The sequence below is a fragment of the Macaca nemestrina genome, chromosome 11 (assembly GCF_043159975.1).
Source record: "Macaca nemestrina isolate mMacNem1 chromosome 11, mMacNem.hap1, whole genome shotgun sequence".
Lineage (NCBI taxonomy): Eukaryota > Metazoa > Chordata > Mammalia > Primates > Cercopithecidae > Macaca > Macaca nemestrina.
In genome coordinates, this window is record NC_092135.1 from 132,059,746 (window position 1) to 132,087,155 (window position 27,410).

The 27,410-nt window shown below is 45.7% G+C and overlaps 1 protein-coding gene across 18 annotated transcripts in view; it reads left to right on the forward strand.

Moving 5' to 3' along the window:
- LOC105473878 (transient receptor potential cation channel subfamily M member 8) overlaps nt 1–27,410 on the forward strand; it is a 97,652-nt gene that overhangs the window by 39,447 nt on the left and 30,795 nt on the right. For 4 of the 18 annotated variants that reach the window (XM_011728023.3, XM_011728022.3, XM_011728029.2 and 1 more), the window contains 9 exons: nt 3,616–3,906; nt 6,111–6,206; nt 7,433–7,562; nt 9,425–9,570; nt 12,403–12,515; nt 12,915–13,131; nt 21,386–21,477; nt 24,073–24,214; nt 25,356–25,527. In XM_011728023.3, the coding sequence (XP_011726325.2) occupies nt 3,616–3,906; nt 6,111–6,206; nt 7,433–7,562; nt 9,425–9,570; nt 12,403–12,515; nt 12,915–13,131; nt 21,386–21,477; nt 24,073–24,214; nt 25,356–25,527 (1,399 nt within the window). Of the gene's footprint in view, nt 1–3,615; nt 3,907–6,110; nt 6,207–7,432; nt 7,563–9,424; nt 9,571–9,599; nt 11,867–12,402; nt 12,516–12,914; nt 13,132–21,385; nt 21,478–24,072; nt 24,215–25,355; nt 25,528–27,410 lie in introns of those variants that run through there. The other 14 variants (XM_011728027.3, XM_011728026.3, XR_982559.3 and 11 more) reach the window with 13 other exon arrangements.

Sequence of the window (27,410 nt, forward strand, 5' to 3'; positions counted from 1 at the left end):
AAGTTGGTTGTTAAATACAGTCATTATTAATCAGTTATCTTTGGCTGCTCATAGTGGCTCATGCCTGTAATCCCAGCACTTTGAGAGGCCAAGGTGAGAGGATTGCTTGAGTCCAGGAGTTTGAGATCAGTCTGGACAACATGGCGAAACCCCATGTCTACCAAAAAAAGTATATATATATATATAAATTTACTGGGCGTGGTGGCACACACCCATAGTCCAGGCTACTTAGGTGGCTGAGGTGGGAGGATTGCTTGAGCCCAGGAGTTGGAGGTTGTAATGAGCTAAGATCACACCACTGCACTCCAGCCTGGACAACAAAGCCAGATCTTGTCTCAAAACAAACAAACAAAAAAACCCAAAAAACAAAAACCAAAAAAAGTGAATTTTTCAAACTTAGAATTACATAGATTTTATAGAATTCTATAGAATTGCAAAGGTAATCAATAATCAAAACATATCATTTTCTAATTATTTGATTACATTTACTATTACCTTTGCTCTGAAGGCCAACTCTGCGTATTGTATGTGGAAGCTGGAGACGCTATACGATGGTGAGCCACTCCACATCTCTTCCCGATTCTGTGTTTAGTGATGTCACATTGGTAGCTGAAACTTGGCCACAATGGAAGTATTTACACCGTAGGAATCAGAAAACACTACAAATCAGGGCTTCTGTTTTCTTTGAGAGAGCCAGTGGTTCAGTGTTTACCAGTGCCCAACCGCTCATCTGAAAATGGAGATGACGATAATAGCAGTACTTATCTCCTTGGGCTGTTACGATGATTAAATCAGATAATGTTTCTAAAGTGCTTAGAGCATTGGCACATGTGAAGCATTATTTGTTTTAAAATAAAAATCTCCGGAATACTGATAAATTGCCCCAAGCAATTTCCCTATGTGTGTTCACTTGCCCGTCACACCAGTCCGCAGCATGGATGATCCCCTTTGTGGTTATGAAATCAGGGCCTCATCGGTATCATGGCAGGGGGAGTTGCTGATAGTTTTTTGAGGGCCTGGTCTGAACTTACATCTCTGAGAGGAATTTGACCTGTGTTAGCTTATTTCATCCTGGCAACCATCTGTTTCTTAGAAGAGCAAACTGAGGCTCAGAGACACAATATTCCAGGTCATATGGCTGGAAAATGGTAGACTCAAGTGTTGAAAGCAAAGATGTGACTGGCGGCAAAGCCTCTTCCCATATGCTAGTGGTTCTCAAGGTGTGAGTCCTGGACTGGTGGCAACCTGGGAATAACCTTGGCACTTGCTACCTCGCAAATCACCAGGCTCCACTTCAGACTTGTAGAAATTCCAATATTGACTCCCAGCATTCTGCAGTTACCAGGCCCTCCAAGTGGTTCTGATTGAAGTTTGAGAACCACTGCCCTATGCTAGCGAGTGTGTGACCAGTGGAAAGGCCAATGGATTTAGAAAAGAAAAGTGAAATGCTGGACATGAGGAACACTTCCTTAAAGGACAGAAGAGAAATCAGGTAGCCCCCTCTTCCCCTGCTGAACCCTGCAGGATCCACAATGTGGGGACTCAAGGGACCCTTGACAACTCCTTCTCTAAGCAATGTGTGATCCCCATGAGACCAGCATTTGGCAGGAACAAAACTCATTAATGCTGCCGTGGGCAGAAGACATCCACCTAGACCAGGGATCAGGCATGCAGTGTAAGAGAGTAAGTGGGCCTGTAGGTCCCAGGGAGGAGTGGTGGGGACCGTGGGGAGCTGGAGATCCAAGGCTCTGGGAAGCAGCTGCCCCTTGGCTCCCACTGATGGTTCCCATGTTGTTGGAGCTGCTGGTTTTTACTCTTTTTTTGGGGGGGGGCGGCGGGGGATGGAGTTTTACTCTTGTTGCCCAGGCTTGGAGTGCAGTGGCACGATCTCGGCTTACTGCAACCTCCGCCTCCTGGGTTCAAGCGATTCTCCTGCCTCAGCCTCCAGAGTAGCTGGGATTACAGGTGTGTGCCACCACGCCAAGCTAATTTTTGTATTATTAATAGAGATGGGGTTTTACCAGGCTGGCCAGGCTGGTCTCGAACTCCTGACCTCAGGTAATCTACCTGCCTCAGCCTCCAAAAGTGATGGGATTATAGGCATGAGCCACCACGCCCAGCTTATTTTATTTCATTTTATTTTTGAGATGGAGTCTCACTCTGTCACCCAAGCAATTTTGGCTTGCAATTTTGCAATTTTGGCTCACTGCAACCTCTGCCTCCCAGGTTCAAGCGATTCTCCTGCCTCAGCCTCCCAAGCAGCTGGGATTACAGGCACCTGCCACCACACCTGGCTAACTTTTTTATTTTTAGTAGAGATGTAGAGATGAGGTTTCACCATGTTGACCAGGCTGATCTCGAACTCCTGACCTCAAGTGATCCGCCCACTTCGGCCTCCCAAAGGTCTGGGATTACAGGTGTAAGTCACTGTGCCTGGCAGCTTTTACTCTTGAGATTTTAATGCTAGAAATGTGGATTTTGATGAATTTTCTAATTTTTAAATGTTGGCAATGGAATAAAATTGTGAGAAATGCTATGGAGGACACACAGAACACGACTGAGAGCTGGAGTGGCCTGTAGTCCACTGGGTTGTGTCTGAAGGAAACATTGATGATCCTTTTTTTTTTTTTTTCTTGATATGGAGTCTTGCTCTGTCACCCAGGCTGGAGTGCAGTGGTGTGATCTCGGCTCACTGCAACCTCTGCCTCCTGGGTTCAAGCGATTCTCGTGCCTCAGCCTCCCGAGTAGCTGGGACTACAGGTGCGTGCCACCACACCTGGCTAATTTTTTTTTATTTTTTTTTTAGTAGAGATGGGGTTTCACCCTGTTGGCCAGGCTGGTCTCAAACTCCTGACCTCAAGTGGTTTTCCCACCTTGGCCTCCCAAAATGCTGGTGATCTTTCTTAAGATTCTCCGTAAGTTCCTATGGGCTAAGTTTTGTCAGAAGCCCAGAAAGTAGAGCTAGAGACAGAAAAAAATCAAGTATTATTGTCAAGTGATCCAGTGACTTATTGGTATGTAACATGACCAGACATTGGCTTGGTGGCATGTGGTTTGCATATAGTTTGATGCATTCTATTTTAACACCTGTATTTGAGAACGCAGTCACCATAATAGAAGGTTCCTGGGCATCTGTGAAGGGCAGCAGATCCCACAGTGCAGTGTAGAGACAGCGGTGGTGGCTGGGTCATAACTGGTATCTACTGTTGACTTCAGAGAGGTGGTTCCAGCTATACTACTACCCCCACACCCCCACCCTCTGATCGAGTGTTTCCTCTATGTCTGATACTGGGGAAAATTTTTGACCAATGTCATCTCTACATGGGTGTATTTATCTCTACTTTAGCAAGGAGGTAAGTCACAACCAAATTCACATCTAGCTGAAGACAAAGATTTCACCATGCCATTCCCCTGTTTAGAGGTTTGAACTGTAATCCTCTGTTGTGTTAAAATGGAAAAAAGATACATTTTATTCTCAAGACAGGATTGAAAGAGAAGTTGAAGGTATTATTACTCTGTGACTGGAAATACGGTGCTGCTAAGGAAGAAAAATGCCTAGTGTTTTCTTTACCGTATTTGTGTAGTGTTAGTACTGTCGCTGTTCTTTCTCCTTAGTCTGCTGACCTTCAAGAAGTCATGTTTACGGCTCTCATAAAGGACAGACCCAAGTTTGTCCGCCTCTTTCTGGAGAACGGCTTGAACCTGCGGAAGTTTCTCACTCACGATGTCCTCACTGAGCTCTTCTCCAACCACTTCAGCACCCTTGTGTACCGGAATCTGCAGATCGCCAAGAATTCCTATAATGATGCCCTCCTCACATTTGTCTGGAAACTGGTTGCAAACTTCCGAAGAGGCTTCCGGAAGGAAGACAGAAATGGCCGGGACGAGATGGACGTAGAACTCCACGTAGGTACTGGGAGAGTTGCCTGCTTGAATTCTCGGATGTTTTGAGGCTTCCCTCACAAGATATCTCCATTTTCCCTACTCCCTGTCTTGTTGCCATAAAATACTTAACACATTGACATTGTTAATTTTTTTTTTTTAACTCCGTTTACTTAAGATAAGGCGTCTGTCTATAGGGTGAGTCTCTGCTATTTCTAATGTCTTGCTTTGTGTTCTATACTATACTATATTTCAGACTAGTTGCAGTTTTTCTTTTTCCTTTTCCTTTTCTTTTTTTTTTTTTTTTTTTTTTTTGAGGCAGAGTCTTGCTCTGTCACCAAGGCTGGAGTGCAGTGGCCCAATCTCAGCTCACTGCAATCTCTGCCTCCTGGGTTCGAGCAATTCTTCTGCCTCAGCCTCCCAAGTAGCTGGGACCACAGGCACTCGCCACTATGCCCGGCTAATTTTTGTATTTTTAGTAGATACGGGGTTTCACCATGTTGGCCAGGCTGGTCTCAAACTCCTCTCCTTGTGATCTGTCTGCCTCGGCCTCCCAAAGTGCTGGGATTACAGGCGTGAGCCAGCGCGCCTGGCCTCTTTTTTCTTTTCTTTTCTTTTTTTTTTTGAGACAGAGTCTCACGCTGTTGCTGAGGCTGGAGTGCAGTGGCCCAATCTCAGCTCACTGCAACCTCCGCCTCCCAGATTCAAGCGATTCTCCTGCCTCAGCCTCTCAAGTAGCTGGGATTACAGGCATGCACCACCATGCCTGGCTAATTTTTGTATTTTTAGTAGACATGGAGTTTCACCACGTTGGCCAGGATGGTCTCGAACTCTTGACCTCAGGTGATTTGCCTGCCTTGGCCTCCCAAGTGTTGGGATTACAGGTGTGAACCACCGTGCCCGGCCTCAGGTTTTCTTAATTACAGAGCTTGGTGTGGTATACTTTCTGAAGGTATCTAGTAGGGAATAGGGGCAAACAAATAGCTGCATGCTCTTGTCATCCTTCACCGGCCATGATCTGCTTAAAATAGCAGCTCGCGTGCTCTTTTGTGAGCAAAGGTGGGAAGTGCATATTTTCAAAGAGATAAATCTGGATGTTCACTTGAGACAATTTTGTGGCTGTAACACCTAGAATCCCGCGGGACTTCTCATTTTAAGCACAGGAAGGCCCAGTTCCCGATTGCCAGCACCTGTAACTCTTTGCCGAAAGTTTGTCCTGATCCGAGCCCAGCAGTGTATAAATACCCCCACTTGAAGGAGCTGACTTGAAGGTTTGTGCGCTACTCTGGCTCCTAGAGTTGGCTAGTGGGGCTGATCTCTAGTTATCTGCCAAGATAATTGGCTTGATAATGCACCTTTTATTGGGTTCCCTTTTTTTCTGATATCATTTCCTCAGGTCTCCATTGGTTTCTCTGAGATCACGTCCAAAATAAACTACTTGCCTCAAATCCTTGTCTCAGATTTTTTCTGGGGAAACCCAAACTAGGTCATTATCCTTTGTAATTATGGAATTTTTAGAGTGCATGTATGTGTGTGGCAAAAATCTAAATGCACTAGGTGTTTGCAGGAATTGGAAGTGTTTAAAGAGCTTCTGTTCAACTATATTCATGTTAAATTTCTCTGCAATATGCATAATATGCCTCATGCATTTTATACGTTGGTAAAACCTGTAAAGAAGTTGAAAAGGAATATATTACATATATCCATTTAGTTGTTTTTCTATCTGAAAAGTTTCCCTTAAAGGTACAGAATGCTGAATAGGAGCTGGGATTCTAAGTGATAGGTTAGGCATCGAATCTTTGAATAACCGTCCAAAGAAATAAGCCACAGTTTTATGTTGGGATAATTGAACTTAAGCCATAGGAAAGTTGGAATCTAGTTTGAATAATTTTTTTTCTGGAAGAGAAACAGAGTTACATGATGAGAAGGAATTGCTTTCTCTCAGCCTGTCAGGAGTCATTCTGTTTTCAAATTGCTCTCAAGGCTTTTTTTCACCCTTTATACCTTTTCATCTAGCTGTACTTTGTCTTTTATGACAGACAAAAGATTTGGTGTCAAAATTAGACCACTCAGTGAGTTGCAGAGATGAAAATCACATCACTGTACTATGAGAATGGAGTCGTGCACAAAGCCACAGAGCCCTCCAAACGTGGGCCACTCTTCTAGGGTTTCCTGATCCCAGAATAGTTACCATTTGCACATGCTGACCACATGCTCTAACCCCCCAGGACGTGTCTCCTATTACTCGGCACCCCCTGCAGGCTCTCTTCATCTGGGCCATTCTTCAGAACAAGAAGGAACTCTCCAAAGTCATCTGGGAGCAGGTAAGTGCCCAAGCCCACAACAGATTTACACCACATGAATGCTTTGTTTTAACAGTTCTGATCCTCTCAAAATTCACATGCTAATATAAAACATCATCAGTGAAATGGGATGTCTGAGGTCAGATGAACATGGCCTCTGTTCCATGTTGGGAGGGACAGTCCCTGGAAAGTAGTCGGGCTTGGGGGGCAGTCCAGTAGGCACCTGCTTCTCAGGTGTGTGTGGGTGTGTGATTGTTTTCCAAGTGGATGAGGTATTCACATTTTATTTTAAAAATTAATTTCCAGCTTTATTGCATTAGGGACAGGAGGTAGGCCCTATGAAAAATTCCGCTTTGGAAAGTTTATTGAGAATTTTCCTAGTGATTTAGCATGTAAGAACTTTTGTAAATGGTTTATGGACACTCACATTACTTTATTTTGAGAGTTAAGCTTAGATATTGAATATTGAATTCACATACTCAGTCTTAAAGTTACATTGTTCAAGTCCTCTGTGTTCTTGCCCAGGACCCACTCAACTTTTGAACTATTCCAGTATGAGAGTGAATTAGACCTCCCACTATCATGGTCTTACTGTCAGTTTCTCATGGCATTACTCTTAATATTTTTATATGCTAATTCTATGTTCAAGACTATGAACGTATTCAGGTTCCAAGTTATTTTATGTTCATTAAAAATTTTACTTTGAATCATTATGACTAGTTCCTAGGGAGAGTTTAGGGCTCACTGACCCCAGAGCAATTTCCATTTGCACATGTCAGCTACATTCTCTAACCCCTCCCATCAAATTGATTCTACTATTTCCTGCTTTTGCCATGAATACATTCTTGTTGGACATTAATGTTAACTTGACCACTTCAGGGGATTAAGAATTAACCTTAGGCTGGGCAAGGTAGCTCACACCTGTAATCCCAGCACCCTGGGAGACCAAGGCTGGTGAATCACCTGAGGTCAGAAGTTCGAGACCAGCCTGACCAACATGGCAAAACCCCGTCTCTACCAAAAATACAAAAAGTAGCCGGGTGTGGTGGTGGGCACCTGTAATCCCAACTACTCGGGAGGCTGAGGCAGGAGAATCACTTGAACCCGGAAGGCGGAGGTTGCAGTGAGCCAAGATTGCACCACAGCACTCCAGCCTGGGTGGCAGAGTGAGACTCCATCTCAAAAAAAAAAAAAAAAAAAAAAAAAAAAAGAGAATTAACCTTAAAATTCTCCACTGCCCTAAAAAGACCAGGGGCTGCACTCTGGCAGCCCTGGGAGCCAGCAAGCTTCTGAAGACTCTGTCCAAAGTGAAGAACGACATCAATGCTGCTGGGGAGTCCGAGGAGCTGGCTAATGAGTACGAGACGCGGGCTGTCGGTGAGTCCACAGTGTGGGATGCCGCAGTGGGTGCAGATCTGCCATGCAGCATAGACATTGCCGGTGGCACTCACAGGCCAGGTGGTGGAGGTCCGTGGCATATCCAGGCTCCCCAGCCTGATTGAGGGCTGCAGACCACAAGGTCCGGATGCCACAAGTTCCTTGGTCCTGGCATATACGGAATTTTCCAAGAATGAACGTGGGAAATCTTGGGCTCCCTGATCCCACGGCCACCCAGGGCCATACCCGGGCCCAGTTCTAAGCAACTCAGGGAGCACTGGAGTATTTTTTTGGGGGTTGGGGGGTGGGGTTCTGGATGCCATTACAACAGTGTGACAGGGCTGAGATTTTACCTGACTTGCACACTAACCAGTTAGCCTGCCAGTTTCATACGCACACACTGCCAGAGGACCCAGCCCCTGGGCCTGCGACACTCATGGTTTGTCACTCGTAGCAAAAGCAGCAGCCTCAGTAGCATCTTGGGTTGCTTCCCCTTGCCTCGGTTCCCGAGGGGTAACTCTAATAATGGTTGCGCTGCAGCTTACTGAAGTTAGGGGACACGGAGCTTCTATCAGGGCTGCAGCTGAGATTACTTATTGCCTGGAGTGGACGATACTCCACTAAGCATTACTCTCCTGGCATGTCTCAGGATGCCTGACTGCTGTTTGCTATTCAGTCCTCGAACAAAGCTTGTCAGTGCCCTTTGCACAGAGGCCTCGATCATTCAGGAATGTGAGAAATCCGGAACCGACTGCCTCTAAACATCATTTAAAATGAGAATTTCGGGACTGCTCAGTTTTTTCCATTTTCACTTGACAGTTTTAAGTTTGCAGTGTGGTATTTGCATCCAGGTTTGTCTAGTGTCTTATCAAATGTAAACATGCTCATGAGTTTAGCTTGTCCGTGTTGGAAAAAAGGTGTCTAATTATTTCTTTTAATTTATTAAAATTTCAAAGCAGTTCATTTCTGGATGGCCTCAATTAGGCAATGGCTCCTAATATTTTTACTTTTAAAAAATTTCCTCTCAGGATCTACACTGCAATTTCTTTGTCATTAGATCATGAAATGTAAGCACACGCTAATGCAGTAGGTCAGTGTTTTTTGTTGTTGTTGTTGTTGTTGTTGACACGGAGTTTCACTCTTGTTGCCCAGGCTGGAGTGCAGTGGCATGATCTCGGCTCACTGCAAGCTCCGCCTCACAGGTTCAAGCAATTTTCCTGCTTCAGCCTCCTGAGTAGCTGGGATTACAGGCGCCCGCCACCTTGCCCAGCTAATGTTTTGTATTTTTAGTAAAGACGGGGATTTGCCGTGTTGGGCAGGCTAGTCTCGAACTCCTGACCTCAGGTGATCCGCACGCCTTGGCCTCCCAAAGTGCTGGGATTACAGGTGTGAGCCACTGCGCCCGGCCTTTTTTTTCTCTGTGCCTTATCTGCCAAACAACCTTGCCAAGAAGACGTAGAGTTCACATGAGATGGAAGAAGGGCTGCTCTGATTACGGGGGGATGGAAGGAGGGGAGGTGCAGAAGGTCTAGATCCCTTCTCAGTGGCTGAGGCTCTTCTGCCTGAGCCCAGATGGAAGCCCATCAAAGAGAGAGACTCCCTGTGTGCAATGCAGTCTCAATCCAGTGAGCAGGTATTGCCACCTGCTGCCATCAGGAGCTCTGCTGGGTTTGTTGTGCCTTTAGAAAATCCTGCTATTCAGTAACGAATTGTGTTGTGATGGCATTTTCTATGCCTTTTATAAGAATGGACTCACACCCAGGCTATTCTTGGATTCAGGAGTTGGCTGGGGGTGGAAGCAGCACAGCTGTGGTCATGTGCAGCTCTGACACCAGCTTCTCTCTGTGCTGCTGTCGCTGCAGAGCTCTTCACTGAGTGTTACAGCAGCGATGAAGACTTGGCAGAACAGCTGCTGGTCTATTCCTGTGAAGCCTGGGGTGGAAGCAACTGTCTGGAGCTGGCGGTGGAGGCCACAGACCAGCATTTCATCGCCCAGCCTGGGGTCCAGGTAAACCGTGCTCAGCCTCCAGACCACATGGGGCTTTTATGTCAGATGCTATCAGCGGCATTAAAAAATATTAAAAACAAACCTTATTCTCCAAATATAAAAGCCATAGAAGGAGTGGTTTGGTGATGATGTGGGAGATGGCAGAATATAGGCATTGGTTGAAATCCATGCTTTAAGAGATGGTGCAGAACAAAGAATATTCTTTGAGTTTCCACTAAGTAAACAACACAGCATCGCAATTATGAGCTGTGTCTCTGGATCCCACTGGTTGGGTCTCCATCCGCTGTACCCCCAGTGAAGTGTGTGATGATGGGCCAAGTCACATGAGCTCTCTGAGTCTTAGTTTCTTCGTCTGCAAAATGGTGAGAGTAGCGGATAAAGGGTTATTGTGAGGATTTAAGGAGATAATATGTGAAAGGCATTGGTCTTTTATTTAGCTATTGCTACTGCAGTTAGTAGTAATAGTGGTAGGGAAACTATTGTGAAATGGGTAAAAGCAGTCTTGAGGGTTTCTGCACTGAAGTGAATGAATCGTAGTTTGCACCTGGTGTCTCAGGCTGCAGAGGGGAGCTTTTCATCCACAGTTCCAGTTGTAGAAATGTGGGTGTGAGAAGGGGAGGGGGAAGGGAAGAGATGGAGGGACCAATGCTTGTCAGCCACAGCTGTTATACACAAGGCCACGTTTCATCTTCACAGCACCTGTGGCGATGGGTGCCCTCCCATTTCACTGAGGAGGATGCAGGAGCTCAGAGAGGTTCTGGAATGTCCTTCCAGCTTGCACTGCTGGGAAGTAGCAGCAGTGGGATCGGCTCTCATATTGATTGCCTGCAACTTTCATGTCATGGACTTTCCATATCATACAGCCAAGTGTTTATGAACAAAACCCGCTTACTACTGCAACTAAGCTAGGTTAAATGAGAGCATTGATCCATGACAAGGAGCGCACAGAGAGGGTCTTACTATTGCTCAGTTTTAGCCTCTGCTGCAGTGTAGTGGGTAGAAGCAAGGCTGGTACTGGAGTCGGGCTGTGCCTGGGAGGCTGGGCTGGCTTCCCAGGTGGGCCACACTCTGCTTACGGCTTCCTGGGCCCCAAACCCCATCTTGCGTATGTCCCAGAACTTGGGGCCCTGTGGAGGCTGGCTTTTACTCCTGCCCAGGTTCACAGATCCTGAGGTTTCAATCAGATGCCAGGTCATTCATTTCACTGAAAATCTTACCAGCAGGCCACAGGATCACCTGTGGGCCCGGCCAGGGAGTTTCCTTTCAGTAGTCAAGGTGCTGTGTGACATCAGAATGCTGCCAGTGACCATGAAACCCAACCCAATGCTGTAATTTCTGTGACTGGGGCCTGACAGTGACACTCCGTGATGGCCCCAGCAGAATAGGAGAGTGAGGAAGACTAAGCACAACCTGTCTTCCTTGCCCATGACCCCCGCACACCCTCCCAAGAAGTAAACCCCAAAGTGAGGATTTCAATGCAAGGAGTTTATTCTGGAGGTGAACCTGGGAAGCACAGGAGGCGCCAGGGAGACAGGGAAGGGACAGGGACAGACGTGATGTGCTGATGAGGATGTTGCCACTGTGGGCACCGGGGCTTGGCCTGCCGGGTACCTCTGGGAAACTGTAGAACCTGCTTCATTGTTGCCCGGCCCAGTGCAAAACAGCTGGCCCTTTACCCACCAACTGCAATTGGTTGTTTGTTGAAAGCTGATACCTTGTTCCAGGACACTAGTCCTCACGGGTCGAGCACGCACCTGGCTGGAGCAGCCCCAGGCAGGGGCCCTCAGAAGCAGCCATCCTCCTCCAAGGGCAGGGCAGGTGCCCAGGGCTGCAGGGGTGCATGTCAGTCCCCGCCCTCCAAGCCCGCACTGAGAAGGTCCTGGGTTTCCCTTTTCCTCTGCTCCTGAGATACACCAACCTCCTTCTGCTTGACGGGCTATTTTTTGAGAGATGTGGATCCTTTGATGTGGTCGAGTCTATGCTCCCTGCTAACTCTCGGAGCTGCCGTGAGTTTTCTAACTTCCACCTTTGTGGAAGTTCCTTCTATCCCAATGTCAAGGGTTGATTCAGTCTGGGAAGAGCTTTTTCATGCATTTCAGCCTGAATTGACGTCAAGATACCGACAGTCTCCCGCTTCCGAACTTCCTTTTAGTTTCCTGACAAAAGCATCACCTGTCTTTCTCCAGAAATGAATCCTTGGGGACTCTGCAGGTAGTACTGGCTGTGCCTGTGAATTTGTGATCATTGAAGACAAAGGAGCCAGAAAGATACTTGTTTAAACTTATGTAATAAAAATGTGAGTTGGACAAAAAATTCCTAGGTTTATTGAATTTGAACGTACACAAATATTACTTTAAAGTGCACATAATCCAACTCAGAAAAAGAGTTAAAATAAAACCAAGTTTGGCCCGGTGTGGTGGCTCATGCCTGTAATCCCAGCACTTTGGGAGACCAAGGCGGGTGGATTACCTGAGGTTGGGAGTTCGCAACCAGCCTGACCAACATGGAGAAACCCCATCTCTACTAAGAATACAAACAAACAAACAAAATAGCTGGGCCTGGTGGCACACACCTGTAATCCCAGCTACTCAGGAGGCTGAGGCAGGAGAATCACTTGAACCCGGGAGGCGAAGGTTGTGGTAAGCCAAGATCGCGCCATTGCACTCCAGCCTGGGCAACAAGAGTGAAACTCCGTCTCAAAAAAAAAATAAGGGCATTAATTCAAAGAGCTGTGTATTTTGGGGAAAGCGTGGGGCAGGGAAGAAAGTTTGCATGCCATCTGCATATAATTGTGTTAATAAGGACTTGTTCTCTGTCTTTGTTTCCCTGTAGAATTTTCTTTCTAAGCAATGGTATGGAGAGATTTCACGAGACACCAAGAACTGGAAGATTATCCTGTGTCTCTTTATTATACCCTTGGTGGGCTGTGGCTTTGTATCATTTAGGTACAAACCAAGGCACATAATTGTGTGTGTGTGTGTGTGCCAGTGTGTGTAGATGCATCCACATATGTGTGTTCTCGTGTAAATGATTAAAAAGCCTAGAACTTATGATGTTCACATTGGTGCCTATGAATTTGGTCTGGTTTCTCCCCTGACTTTTCCTGGGTTCCCTCTTAAGTGAGTAGAGGTGGGGTTGTGTCTTTAATATCTGGGGCAGAATGTGGATTTGTTAATTGCAAAATGCCAGGTATTGAATTGGGGTCGGGCCCATCTTAGGACAGTTTTGATCCTGTCTCTTCCTCCTGGTTACAAGTCTGTATTTATCTATGTTTAGAAGTGGGGAGGGCTGTGCCCATCCCAAGCTTGCAAGGACGCTGACGATGCCCTTATCTCTGGGTCCAGGAAGAAGCCTGTTGACAAGCACAAGAAGCTGCTTTGGTACTATGTGGCGTTCTTCACCTCCCCCTTCGTGGTCTTCTCCTGGAATGTGGTCTTCTACATAGCCTTCCTCCTGCTGTTTGCCTACGTGCTGCTCATGGATTTCCATTCGGTGCCACACCCCCCTGAGCTGGTCCTGTACGCACTGGTCTTTGTCCTCTTCTGTGATGAAGTGAGACAGGTAGGGCAGCCATGACAGCAGGAATCCCCTCGCTTCCTCAGTAGGAGGCATATTTTTAAAGCCAAGAGGTATAGAAGTTGCTTCTGAAGTTCAAAAGTCATTATTTTCCCCAAATAAATGTTCTCTTTAGGTGCTAATCTGTGAATGTGAAGGTGCATTTTCCCACCCTTAGTAATTCAGTAAGATCTCCTAGTACCAAGTTTATTCTGTGCTCTCTAATGAATGTTAATTGATGGAGATGTATTAGTCAGGAATGGGGGAGTGTTCGAAGAGAAGAGAGACCCAGGATGGTAAACCCACTGCTGTCATCAGGAGTGGTTTGCCATTACCATGGCATGATAAGTAGCAGGGAGCTGGCAGGACTTTTGAGCTAAGAGCATCTTAATGCCCAGCATGTCAGAGTGACAATGTTTTAAAGTCATGTAACTCCCTGTGGGTTTCAGGGAGCTGGTGTGAATTATTCATGGTGCTTTTCTGCAGTTTCTTGGGACCTTCATTTTTGGCATCCTTTCTCTACCGTTGAACCCAGAAGTCTAGCTCAGGACTCATGTGTAGCAGGCGCTTGGTTAGTAATTGTTGAAGAAATAAATGTCGATGGTGAAAGTGGCGTTATCCCTCAACCATTATGAAAAGTCATCCCAGAAAATCCTTTCATACTTAGCAGTTTACAAATTGTTTGAGAACTGCTGTTGTTGTCACTGTTGTCCCCTCTGAACCTAAACGCAAAAATACATCAATTCAGCAAGTGCATGCTAGGCATTGACAGTTTCCGAGGTACAATGCCATGTGCTGCAAGAGATCTGCAGGGGCAAAGAGTGTTTTTATTGCCCTTATAGAGTCATTGACTCATATAAGAACCCTATGTTGACTTAAACTTTCATGCCAACTGTGACAGACTTTTTTTGGTGACTCCCAGCAGTCCTGGGTTGAGAAAGATTCCAAGGGTCTGTCTGTTCTCAGCAGGAGAGTGTTTTGATTGATTAGTGATGTCTGCCATGGGTATGACCTGTGGGAAGAGTCCTGGTACCAGTGCCCTGTATCTGCCTTTCCTTGCCTAGTAGGTCTGAGGTGCAGATGGGGAATAGAGCTGGGATGCAGGTGGAGGAAGCATGAGCTAAATGACTCATGCCAGTGTTGAATAGCAGGATTATCAGGCTTCACTTACCAGCAATTCTTCCCCCAGGACAGGGCCCTGCTATGTGCAGGAGATTTCCCTAACTTCGGATCAGCCCTGTGGGAGTCCCATGCACTGCCCTGGGAAGTCACAGCCCTGCCCAGGCCATGCCCTCAGTATCAGTCTGTAGGGCTGCCAAGATGAAGCACCATAGACCATATGGCTTTAATAACAGAAGTTCATTGCCTTATGGTTCTAGAGGCCAGAAGTCTGAGATCAAGCTGTCGGCAGGGCTGACTCCCTCTGAGGGCTGTGCGGGAGACTCTGTCCTAGCCTCTCCTCTAGCTTTCGGCGGCCAGCTGGCAAGCTTCACCATTCCTTGGCTTGTCGATGCATCACTCTGATCCCTGTCCTCAGGGGTGACTCCTGCATGAGTGATTGTGTCCAAATTTCCACTATTCCTGGGGACATTTGTCGTACTGGATCAGGGGTCACCCTACTTCAGCATGACTTCCTCTTTACTTAATTAGTGATATCTGCAATGCCCCTGTTTCCAAACAATGTCACATGCCAAGGTACTGGGAGTTAGGACTTCCATGTGTGAGTTTTTGGAGACACAATTTAACCTGTAACACCTACAACAAGTCTCTTTCTCTTAGCTGCCATCCTACTTCCTTGCTCTGTGTTGTGATTTGCTATGTATGTGTCAGCAGCAGCGAGGGAATGGAAATATTCTATTTGAGGGAAGCAGAGAAAGACTGAAGGAGATTCATCGTTTAGAACAGGGCGGGCCCAGACCAGAGTGAGAAAGTGAGAGAAGCAGCCCTCATCCAGCTAGGAATCCTGGAGCCATGGTGCGGGAGCTCACTCTGGATGAGGTCCTGCGTTTTCCCTTCTCCTGAGCTGGCGTGGTGTCCTCCACTCTCACTTGTAGTTGACCATGACCAAGACCCTTTTCAAAGGCACTTCAGAAACAAAAAGCAGCATTCTCAGCTTAGCTTTTGCAAGAGGGAGGGGATGAAAGGGTGAGATTGGGGGCTTTGTAGCACTGGAGGGGGAAGAGCCCCAACACCCCCTACCTCTCACTCCCTGAGGGGCTGGCTGATGTCCTATTATGTACTGGAAACAACTGGGACAGTGTCTGCCCCAAGAGTAGGGTAAGTGCCAATTTTTTTTTTTTTTTTTTTTTTTTTTTTTTTTTGAGACTGTATCTTGGTCTGTCGCCCAGGCTGGAGTGCAATGGCATGATCTTGGCTCACTGCAATCCCCGCCTCCCAGGTTCAAGCGACTCTCCTGCCTCAGCCTCCCGAGTATCTGGGACTACAGGCACGCACCACCATGCCCAGCTAATTTTTGTATTTTTAGTAGGGACGGGGTTTCACCATGTTGGCCAGGATGGTCTTGATCTCTTGACTTCATGATCCGTGTGCCTCGGCCTCCCAAAGTGCTGGGATTACAGGTGTGAGCCACCATGCCTGGCCACCAAAGGGTTTTGCCTGGTCTGTGGAAATTGGTAGCCTTGGAGGGCAGCCCGCTGGTTCCTGGCAGGCCCTTACCGGCACAGCTTACAGGAGAGGCAGCTGGACCACCTGGGAGGTCACACAGGCCTCCAACCCTTGGTGGCCACTCACAGGCAGGAACTTGAGCTCTGTGAGGGCAGCAGAGTTTGTTGGAAGAGGCACAGGGTCTGTAGGAACTGGAGCAGCACACTGCATGACTCAGGTGACCAGCCTGACATCTCAAAGGTAGCCACTGAGTAGAATCAAGTGACAATGGATTCATAGCCTGATGGGGAAATGAGTATGAGCACAAATTAGCAGAGAGAGAGAGAGAGAGAGAGAGAGAGAAAGAGACAGGAGAAATGTGGAGGTGGGGAGGGAGAAAAAACCAGCTGGAATTACGAATGGCTGGTGCAGTAGTAACTTACTGAATTTTTTGGACCTGCAAGAGGTTATTTAGAGAATAAGAGGATGGACGTCTGGCATGGTGCCCTAGTGCATCTCTTCTTGCATCAGCTCCACTGGGAGGTTCCTTTGAGCGTTTCCAGTTCCTAACACATACTCTTGTTATTGCTCAGAATTGCGTGGCATGGGAATGATTTGATTTAGATGTTTATTTCTTATTCACATTTGGTCCTCAGGGGCTGGCACAGGAGCTGGCACTGACATGTTTCTGACAAGCGTGTGTGTTTTTAGTAAAAGGATTGATGAAGCAAGGTCTTCATAGTTCAACCCAAAGGCTGTGTGCCCTGGGGTGGCCATGGTAACACTCAGGAGACAAGCGTTGGGGAGCTGGAGAGGAACCCTGTCCACAGCCCCACAGGCAGGGGCTCAAGGGTGTTCTCTGGGGCAGAGGGTGCTTTGGTGGCCTCTTTTCAGAATGGTTGATGAAAAGTCAAAAGTCCTTTTTCTGCTACTTTTCACCCCTCAGGCTCCCAAACATTTCTCTACCTGTCCTTGACCCTGCTTCCCTTGCTGCATTAAGGCTCAGAAGCTGCTGTGCAAGTCCAGACATTGTTTGATTCCTTCAGGCATCTAAAGAAACCAGAGGCTGGGCGCAGTGGCTCATGCCTGTGATCCCAGCACTTTGGGAGGCCGAGGCGAGCAGATCACCTGAGGTCAGGAAGTTTGAGACCAGCCTGGCCAACATGGCAAAATCCCATCTCTACTAAAAGTATAAAAATTAGCCAGGCATGGTGGTGCGTGCTTGTAATCCCAGCTACTCAGGAGGCTGAGGCAGTAGAATTGCTTGAACCCTGGAGGCAGATGTTGCAGTGAGCTGAGATTGCTCCACTGCACTCCAGCCTGGGTGACAGAGCGAGACTCCATCTCAAAACAAAACAAAAAGAAACAAAACAAACAAACAAACAAACAAAAAACAAGAATCTGAGAGAGAGGACTTGTTCTGGGTTGCTTTGGAAGCAGACCTTGGCCTGGATGTAAGCTGCAGGGAGATTGGTCTTGGCTTCATCCAAGTATTTCATTAATGCATTCTTCCTTTCAACAAATATTTCACACCCCTACTTTGTGCCAGGCACTGTTCTCGGCAGCAATGGACCAAACAGACGAAGATCTCTTCCCCCGTGGAGAGTTGTACCAGTTCATGATGATTTCTGGGAGCTTTCAAGGAGAAGAGATGAGCATCGGCAAGCAGCACTAAGTGGGCGAGTCTTACATTTACTGGGAGGTTGGCCCAGAGGACTTGCAACAGTGACATCCAAAGTCTGTAAATCACAGACATCTCTGTGCCAATTTCCTATGTGCATTTAGCTACTAAGTCACCTGTTCGGGTCATGCAGGAGGAGACTCAGGAGAAGTACATTTTTATTGGAGAAGGGCCCTGGGCAGAGTTAGCATGAGGTGTTTTTGCTCAGGGAGGACACAGGGCAGGGACGTGGGTTGGGAGTAGACAGGGGCAGGTGCGCAGGAAAACTGGGGAAGGACAACGGGCTGTAAGTAATTCCCTGGGCCTGGTTGACCCCTACCTATTCTGTTTGCCTTCATTGTGGGTGATGCTGGATATGGGGGGGATGCTTACTAAGTATCTCTTCTTGTTATTTTTAAGAATTACCTTTGAATGGGCCACTTTTAACTCAGAAATCCTGGGTATGAAATCAACAGTATGGGAAGCGCCCTGTGCTTAGGGTCAGCAGTGTGTGTTCCAGGTGGCTCTGCCATCCGAGGCCTTTTCCGGCCTCACAGCTGTGATTCTGCAGCATGAACGGGTCTGTAGAACATAGCCATGGAGATTCTTACTGTTAAAAGAATCCAACACTCGGGGTCGCTGTTTCTCTTCCGGTCTGCAGACTCATGCATTTGACGTCCTAAATGGGATTGCTTTCCTCTAAGAAACAGTTCTGCTGGCCTGGTGCTGTCTTAATTAACCTAGTTTACACTTGTTAGGAAAAAAAAAAACAAACCCCAAAAACCCAAGCAGGGTGTGACCTGATTTAAGTTGTGTCTGGGTGTCAAAAAGTCATGCGCTTCCGTATGTACCTGTGTCCCTTTGCCTGAATGCAGATGTCGAAATGCTAATTTGGAATTTTGAAACGAGGCAGTCAATAAGTGCAAATACAGTTGCTAAATAATCCTTGGGTCTGCGAAACATACATTGGGGATGTTTATTTAAAATGGGATGAGTCCCATCATGCCTTCATGGGGGGCACCGTTCAATCTTGAGGAATGCTGAATCCCCAAATCCTGATGGATAGGATGACACAGTGTCCTGGGATTTTGTGAATACAGCCTATCTCTGGCATTACGCTCAGAGAAGAGGCCTCTTTTCCTTTAAAAACAGGTTTTCTCCCTGCGATGGTAACTTGGAGCCTCAGAATTGACCTATTTCTGATGTCTCTCTTCATGTAGGTCAGGCTTCTGAAAGTCTCCCGGGCTGAAGTTGGGCTGGGGCAGTGCAAGTCTCCCGGTGCCTACCTGCCTCCTGTTGCAGGGCATTAAGCGGGGAGCTAGCAGCAGGGAGGGACGTTCCCAATCCCCCTTATCTTACCAGGCACCAGAAGAGGAAAAGGTTGTTGGTGAGGGGCCACTGGAGCTGCTAACACCAGCAAAGCAGACAGTTCCTGTGGCTCCCTGAAGGAGCCTGTCTTGGTTTCTGAGCCTAGGCAGAATGTTTGAACTGAGTGAATAGGGTGACAAGAATGTTGACGATACATTAAGAGATATAAACCATGTGGACTGCCTAGTTGAATTTTGTCATTGATCACTGAGGAATTAGCAGATCTCTTGTCCTTTATTATGGTCCTGATAATAATGGTTGTTGGCAGAGACAATTGTAATACAAATGAAAATATCAAACGTATTTTAGCTATACGGCAAGATGTTTCCCCTCAATTTTTGTCCGTTTTTATTTTATTTAGTTTTATAAAATCACAAAGTAATAATGCTTATCACAAGTGGGACTATATAAAGAATAATCCTGCCCAATCTAGAGTATGATCTTCCACAACCTTCTTCATGCCCATAAAGAGAGGAATGTATGCAGGTGTTCTATTTGTTTTTATCCAAATAGAATCATACTGTGTTCATCACCCTACAATTTGCTTTTTTTTTTTTGAGAATTTCTCATGGGCTTTCCTGCAAGTTAATCTTAGACATAGATCTCTTTTTCAACCCAGTTTTTTGTAAACACACATATTTCACAGAAATGGAATATTATATTGTGTGTGCGTGTGTGTGTGTGTGTGTGTGCTTGTTGAGCCTTTTTTTCCTTCTTTGTTAGTCTCCCTACGGACTTTCTCAACCTTTACTCTAAAGACAACGCCCTCAAGCTATGTTAATAAACTGCTGTGTCTCTTTCTGCTTTTATTTGGTCCATGTGCTATGTACACACACTGTATTACATCAAATCTGAGATGTCATTCTTTTTTCACATTTTAACATCTCTGAAACTGCAATTTCTTACAATCTGAGGTTTAATGAAATAGAGTAGGCATATGTATGTTTGGGGGCTTTTTTCTTCATTCTTTGTTTTACAAAAACAAGATTCCGTTTCCCATACTTTTCTGCGTTTTGCTTTCTCTTTTACTTTGTGGAAATCTCTCCAAGACAAATGACATCACTCTGTTCCTTTTAAAAAAACATGATTGTAATATATTCAATATTTCTTTAATGAAGGACCACATCTTTTTCCCAGATTATACTTTTCCCTGCAACAAAAATGCTGCAATAACATCCTATGTACTGATTTAAAAAAGAGAGAGAGTTGAGTCTTCACATAGTGAGTGGACTGTTGACACACCCCACGGTGCTGCCCCAGCCTGGGGGAATTTAAAATTTCCTGGGTGCTTGATTTCATAGTGCCCTCACCCCCTTGGCCCACTCAAGTTGCTATTCGAATTTACAAATGAAGGAAAGGAAATGCTTCTTGAGAAATGAATGATGTGTCTTGAATCCCTTCCACATCTGAGACTGTAGGATTTCTGTGGGATCTGAAGAAGCAGAGTGATGTGGGAAGAAGCAACTGACTTGGGTTCAGAATCGTGAGGTCTGCCACTTGCTGAGTGAGTTCCTTAGCCTCTCTAGGCTGTGGTTTCAACAGCAAGGTAGGAAATATCTAAATATCAGATGGACTCCTATTGGTGAGTTCATTTAGTAACATTAAGAAATGCCCTGTTGCTTTGTTGACATTTCTTTGGTGTTGTTTCCCCGCCTTGCACAAGTGTTGGGTTTCCTTCTTTGAATTCACCTAGGGCCTCGGTCTTATCCCCATACCGATCTTCGTGTCATTTCTTTTCAACATGTTTAACATCTGTCTTTCCCACCAAACAGTAGATTCCTTGAGAATTAGCATTGCACCAATGTTTCTGTGCTCCGGGAGCCTGGCACAGGTGTTTGGAATTCCATGTGCTCTCCGTAAATATATTTTGAATGAATGGACAAATGAAAGGATTAGCTGGTCACTCTGGAATTACCCAAATCCAGTTTATGGATTGATATAGGAGCCATCCAGATGTGGTCTTCTCCTTTCCCTCTTTGGGAAAATGAGAAAAGAGAAAGGATACGCTCTGTTTGTTTCAGTATTTTCGTGACATACTTTCTTCCAAGAATCATGACCAATACATACACATCAATCCCTGAGGCACACTGTTCCTGTCAGTCATATCTGTGACCACATCTGTCCTCATAGATGTTATATACAGCACCTGTGTGCACATTTTTTAAAAAAGATTCCTTTCAATCAAGATGTTTTACTGCCATGTGACAGAAAAATTTTACAGTAATGACACAAATCTATGATGACAACAGTATGAGTAATTCTCTGTAGGACTGTGTAGTGCACAGTCTGTACCATTGTACGTGGTGACCGGACAGTCTACATCTGCCTACGGAGGGTGTACTCACCCTCTGCAGGTTCCTGTTGAAAAAACGGTGAGGATACGTCAATCCTTTTTCCTGACTTTGCCAGCAGACACGAAGAGCAGAACAGCCAGTGTGCAACCTACTTTCCAATCCTCCCGGATTAGCGTGGGGCGTGTGGTAGGGCTCACTTGGCATATGAAAGAATAAGCAAACACGTCATTGGCTCAAAAAGGACCTGGAAGAAAATGAGTGGACATTGAAAAATCTGGAAGTGGTTGATATTTCCAAGCTGCTAATGTCCCTCTCTGTCCCTTTCTGTACACAGTGGTACATAAATGGGGTGAATTATTTTACTGACCTGTGGAATGTTATGGACACGCTGGGGCTTTTTTACTTCATAGCAGGAATTGTGTTTCGGTAAGTACTCTCTTCACTTCTCCTAATTTTCCGTGTTTTGAGTACAAAAGTGGAGAAAAGCTCTGCAGACATTTCAAACCCAAGGGAAGTCTGTTACTCATTAGAGATTATTACATAAGATCATTGTGTCTGCTTTATAGAGATGCAGCTTGGTTAGCATCAAGTTGAGTCCCCTCTCTTCCCCGTCCCACTGATGTGTAATTTAAAAGGGGTCCTGCATGATTTTTCTCTTTGTTCTTATAGACTTTGGGGAAAATTATTTTTTTAAGTAGAGATGAGGTTTCATCATGTTGTCCAGGCTGGTCTCAAATGCCTGGGCTCAAGCAATCCACCTGCCTCAGCCTCCCAAAGCATTGGGGTCACAGGCATGAGCCTCTGCACCTGATCATGGGGAGAAATAAATAGAAACTGAGAAATTCTACTGATTATTGTGTATTGATTTTGTGTCCTGAAACTTTACTGAAGTCACTTATCTGTCCTAGGACCCTTTGGACAGAGTCTTTAAGGTTTTCTAGGTATAGAATCATATTATTAGTGAAGAGAGATAATTTGACTTCTTTTCCTATTTGGATACCTTCTATTTCTTTATCTTGTCTGATTGCTCTGGCTAGGACTACCAGTACTATGTTGAATAGGAGTAGTGAGAGTGAACATCCTTGTCTTGTTCCAGTTATTAAGTGGAATGCTTCCAGCTTTTGCCTATTCAATATGATGTTGGCTGTGGATTTGTCATAGATGGTTCTTACTATTTTGAAGTCTGTTCCTTCAATGCTTAGTTTGTTGAGTTTTTTTTTTTTTGGTCATGAAGGGATGTTGGATTTTATCGAAAGCTTTTTCTGTACCTATTGAGATGATTGTGTAGATTTTGCTTGTAATTCTGTTCATGTAGTGAATCACAATTATTGATTTGCATATGTTGAACTAACCCAGTAGTGAGCATAGTACCCAACAGGTAGTGAGCCTAGTACCCAACAGGTAGTGAGCCTAGTACCCAACAAGTAGTGAGCATAGTACCCAACAGGCAGTGAGCCTAGTACCCAACAGGTAGTGAGCCTAGTACCCAGCAGTTAGCCCCTCTCTCTCAGTTCCCCCCTTTTGGAGTTCCCAGTGTTTATTATTCCCATATTTGTGTCCATATGTACTCAGTGTTTACCTCCCACTTATAAGTGAGAACACGTGGTATTTGGTTTTTTGTTCCTGCGTGAATTCGCTTAGCATAATGGCCTCGAGCTGCATCCATGTTCTTTCTTTATTGCTGTGTAGTATTCCATGGAGTTTATGTATCACATTTTCTTTATCCAGTCCACCACTGATGGGCATCTAGGTTGGTTTCGTGTCTTTGCTGTTGTGAATAGTGCTGCAATGTACATATGAGAGCATGTGTCTTTTTGGTAGAACGATTTATTTTCTTTGGGTATATACTCAGTAATGGGGTTGCTGGGTCAAATAAGAGGAGAAGATGCTGAGAATGTTAAATATCATACAGCATTGTTTCGTGTTGGGCCATATGACCTTCTAATATGCACTTAACTTCTATTTGAATGCTGGCTGTGGAGTCTGCCCTTCCAGTTACAAGCATATTTCCTCAATGGCACAGCCAGAGTGTGGGATTAGAAAAACCAACCACAAATTACCACCAAAAAAACAATGTGTATTCCACATCATGGAGAGATTAGGGTATGCCCCAAACCATGGTTTGCATTGCCTAGCCTGCATCCCAACTGGCCTGTTGTCCCCAAATAACTTTTAAGATAAAGCTAGCAACTGGGCCATGGTGGCTCACACCTGTAATCCAAACACTTTGGGAGGCTGAGGTGGGAGGATCACTTGAACCAGGAGTTTGAGACCAGCCTAAGCAGCATAGCGAGACCCTGTTTCAATTTTTTAAAAAAAGATAAAGCTAGCAATTATATGTGAGTAGTACTTTCAAATGATGTCATTTTGTAAAGAAGCTTAACCATTCATATTTACACTTATACAGAATGAGATGGTTTACAATGAGTGTTCACTCTCCAATTTGAATGGGGTAAAAATGTCAATTTCCTCTTCAGATAGCTTCCCTTTCTGGTTGGGTTTAAAGTTCCAGCATTTGAGCCACAGTTGGTTGGACATGATTCTAGATCATTCCAGTTAGAAAGCACAGATGGCTTTCAATGAGCACATTAGCAGGTGGTTAATCAAATGATCTGGTGCAAATGAGGTAAGTTTCATTAGGGGAAAGCTGGCAGGGTGAAGTCCCAAATGGTCACGGGGATGGGCTGGGGTTTGGCATCATTATAGAAGCCTTGTGAGCCAGGGAAGTTAGCAATAGCACGGTTAGGTTCCTGCAGTAGTGTGTGAGGATGGCAGGCTAAAGAGACAGGAACCTCTGAGAGCTCAGTTTGGTGAGATATCTTTGCTTTTCATGTCCTTGACTGTACTTGAGTCCATGAAAGCAGAAGATCATGGCCTTTGCTGGGTGGTGTTTCTGGCCTGTTTGCACTCACTCAACCTTCCAGCTCTTGCCTGTTTCTTGAAATCGGGTTATTTTTAGAAACAAAACTTTAGAATGTTTTGTCAATATCTCATGAATTCTGTTCCTTCTTTTTCCCCTAGCCTCCACTCTTCTAATAAAAGCTCTTTGTATTCTGGACGAGTCATTTTCTGTCTGGACTACATTATTTTCACTCTAAGATTGATCCACATTTTTACTGTAAGCAGAAACTTAGGACCCAAGATTATAATGCTGCAGAGGATGGTAAGAGTCAAGAATATTTGTAGTCATCATTTCTCTTGTGGGGCCCAGAGTTCTTTTAATGGTTGACAGGAGGATTTTGTCCTTAGAATGACTGTTGCATTTCACCATCAGTAACATTTGCTTTCTTTGATGTATTTCATCAGGGGCCTCTCCCAGGTTAAAATTTAATGAAAGATGGTCCTGAGGAGCAAACAGTGTCATTTAGTGCATTGTTAACAAATAACCTCATACTTATTTAGATTTTACACTTTACAATGTACATTCATTTGAGTCTTGACAGTTTGCTAAGAGTGTGGTCAGGGGAGGAACTTTTATGCCAATTTTATACATGGGGACAGTTGAGTGCAAGGAGGACTGTGTTTGTCTAGAGACAAGCGGTGAGCTAGATGCACAGTGAGGGTTGGAACTTGAATCATGTAACTGTGTAATATAGATACAGGGAAAGGCTATAGCAGGCTTGTTATATATACACGTAATAGACAGAATTACACACGGATGGTGTTGCTTTCCTAAACTTGTTTTCCAGATGACCCAAACCTCCACTGTTTCTGTCTTTAAATCAGATGAGCATTTAGATGAGCTCATCTGGAAGCTCCATTCCAATATTGAGGTTCTTTCAGTTTGTGGTTTTAATTCAAAGCATTTCTGGGGCATCCAGTCACCATGAAGTCATGCTATGTGTGCACAAAATTAAAAAAAAAATGAAATGGTCCATTCTTGTCTAATAAGGATAGCTTTTATTTTCCAAACAAACAAACAAACAAACAAACTACGAAAATAATTTTGGGGTTAAAAGTGTATCAAAATCGTGAGGTATAGGGACAGAGAGGTCCTCCAAAACTTAGATTCCTCCTTTGCTCTAGAGCTGGGCTCCCACTCAGAAAGCTGCTGTTGCTGGGCTGGTTTGGAGATCAGTAAGCAAAAATGCATCAAACTGGTTTTAACCCTGGAAGACAGATGTCCTAAGATCCAAAGATGATGATGACCGCCTTTGTCAATTAGTCAGTGAACTCTGGGTGACTTAGATGCTCTGAGCCCTGGAACCACTGCTCTTCTCCATGGTCCACTGAGGACGGCCAGGCCAAGGGGCTTGCCGACTGTGGGCACAGTCCTGACTCCGCTCTCTTGTCCTCCCTGACAGCTCATCGACGTGTTCTTCTTCCTGTTCCTCTTTGCGGTGTGGATGGTGGCCTTTGGCGTGGCCAGGCAAGGGATCCTCAGGCAGAATGAGCAGCGCTGGAGGTGGATATTCCGTTCGGTCATCTACGAGCCCTACCTGGCCATGTTCGGCCAGGTGCCCAGTGACGTGGACGGTAAGCCTGACTTGGCTCAGGTGGAAACAGCTTAGACGAGGCATTTGCTCCCTGAACCAGCCCCCAGGGCTGCCCCAGAGACCGCACTTCAGAAGCACGCACGTGAAACAGACTCTAACACCACACAGTAAAAACTAACTCCTCGAAACCTCTTCTTTGCTCTTAAGCAAGATTTTCCATCAGCCTTGCAGATGGTGCCCAACATTTCAATTGTTAAACCTTTTCAAAAATAGTGATTCTGATATTTTCAATAACAATTGAAAATTGGTAATTGAAGGCAACAAGGCTTACTAGTTTAGAAACGAGGGTTGTGAGTTGTACTCACCCATGTAACAGAGTGACTGGGCTCCCGTTTCTTTCAAAAAGAGCAACACTGGAAAATCCACATTGGAACCTGGAATTTAGACTTCCGGCGTTAGTTAGTCCACTGCCAACTGGTTTTTGGAGGCAGGCTGATGGTGGCACAGATGGTTTTAATTTGCCCACACCCAATTTACAGAAGGAAAGTGAGGGGCTATGTAAATTGTGTGTGTTTTGGATGGCGGGCTGAAGCATCTTTAGGATGCTGACAATAGCCTTGGCTCGTCATTTCCTATCCTGCCGCGATAAAACCGTCCTGGTTTCCCTGAGCCAGAGCCTGCTTCTCCTGGTCACAGTTCTCCATGCCTGTTGTTTTCTCTGTTATCCTCCCAGCCTCATAAGTCTCTCTGGCCCCATCTGCTGAAGCCTCTTCCAAGACCTTAGAAACAGCTCTTTTCCCCTGCCGTGGTGGAAAGGCACCTTGGTATTGTCACGCCCAGTCTGCACACTGTGCCTGCCGCTTTACAGAAACAGATGCGTTTCGTCCTCATAACAACTCTCCACGTCCGTGGTTTTAGTTCCACCGGAATCTAAAGAGGAATTGGCAGGTGGGGTTCAGATCCAGGGTAGCCACTCATGTGCTGTGTGCCCTGGGGAAGTGACTCCACTTTGCTGTCTCTGTTTCATGGGCAAAACTGGTAAAGCACATCTTCTCTATGGGGCCTCTCACTGGCCGGCATGACCCCACACACACTCGGATGAGGATCTCTGGCACAGAGCAGCTCTCAGAGGCCAGTCGTTTGTACCCAGTGCCCCCTCCTCTGAGATTTCTCAGACGCACCTTGACACATCCTAATAAAAGGGTCTTGATGCCCACTTCCAGACCCAAACTTCCCCCAGTGTCCTCCTGTGAAGTTTTGCTGCCAGCTTCCACACAGTTGAGTGAACAGAGCTGTCAGAAGCCTCAGTGTTGCCCCTAACACCTTCTCGGATTTCATTCCCCGCTATTCAATTCATCCACTAGTTTTGTTGATTTTTATCTCCTAAATGTTTTTTTGAAATCTGTTTTTTCCGTCACCACTGCCACCCCGCGAGCCATCCTCATCGCTTGCCTGCCTGAGTCTTAGGCACAACCTCCTCACCTTCCTTCACCTCGAGCCCCTTCTGATCTGTGCTGTAGCCAGAGAGATTCTTTGGAAAAGGGAATCTGACGTGTCATTCCTCTGCCTAAAACAGCCTCATGGCTTCCCATCATTTCAGTGTAAAAATTTTAAGAATAGGCTGGGGATGGTGGCTTATGCGTGTAATCCCAGCACTTTGGGAGGCTGAGGCTGGTGGATCACCTGAGGACAAGAGTTCGAGACCAGCCTGGCCAACAGGGTGAAACCCTGCCTCTACTAAAACAACAAAAATTAGCCAGGCATGGTGGCATGCGCCTGTAGTCCCAGCTACTTGGGAGGCTGAGGCAGGAGAATCACTTGAACCTGGGAGGTGGAGGTTGCAGTGAGCCAAGATTGTGCCACTGCACTCCAGCCTCAGCATCAGGGCGAGATTCCGTCTCAAAAAAAAAAGTAAAACGTTAA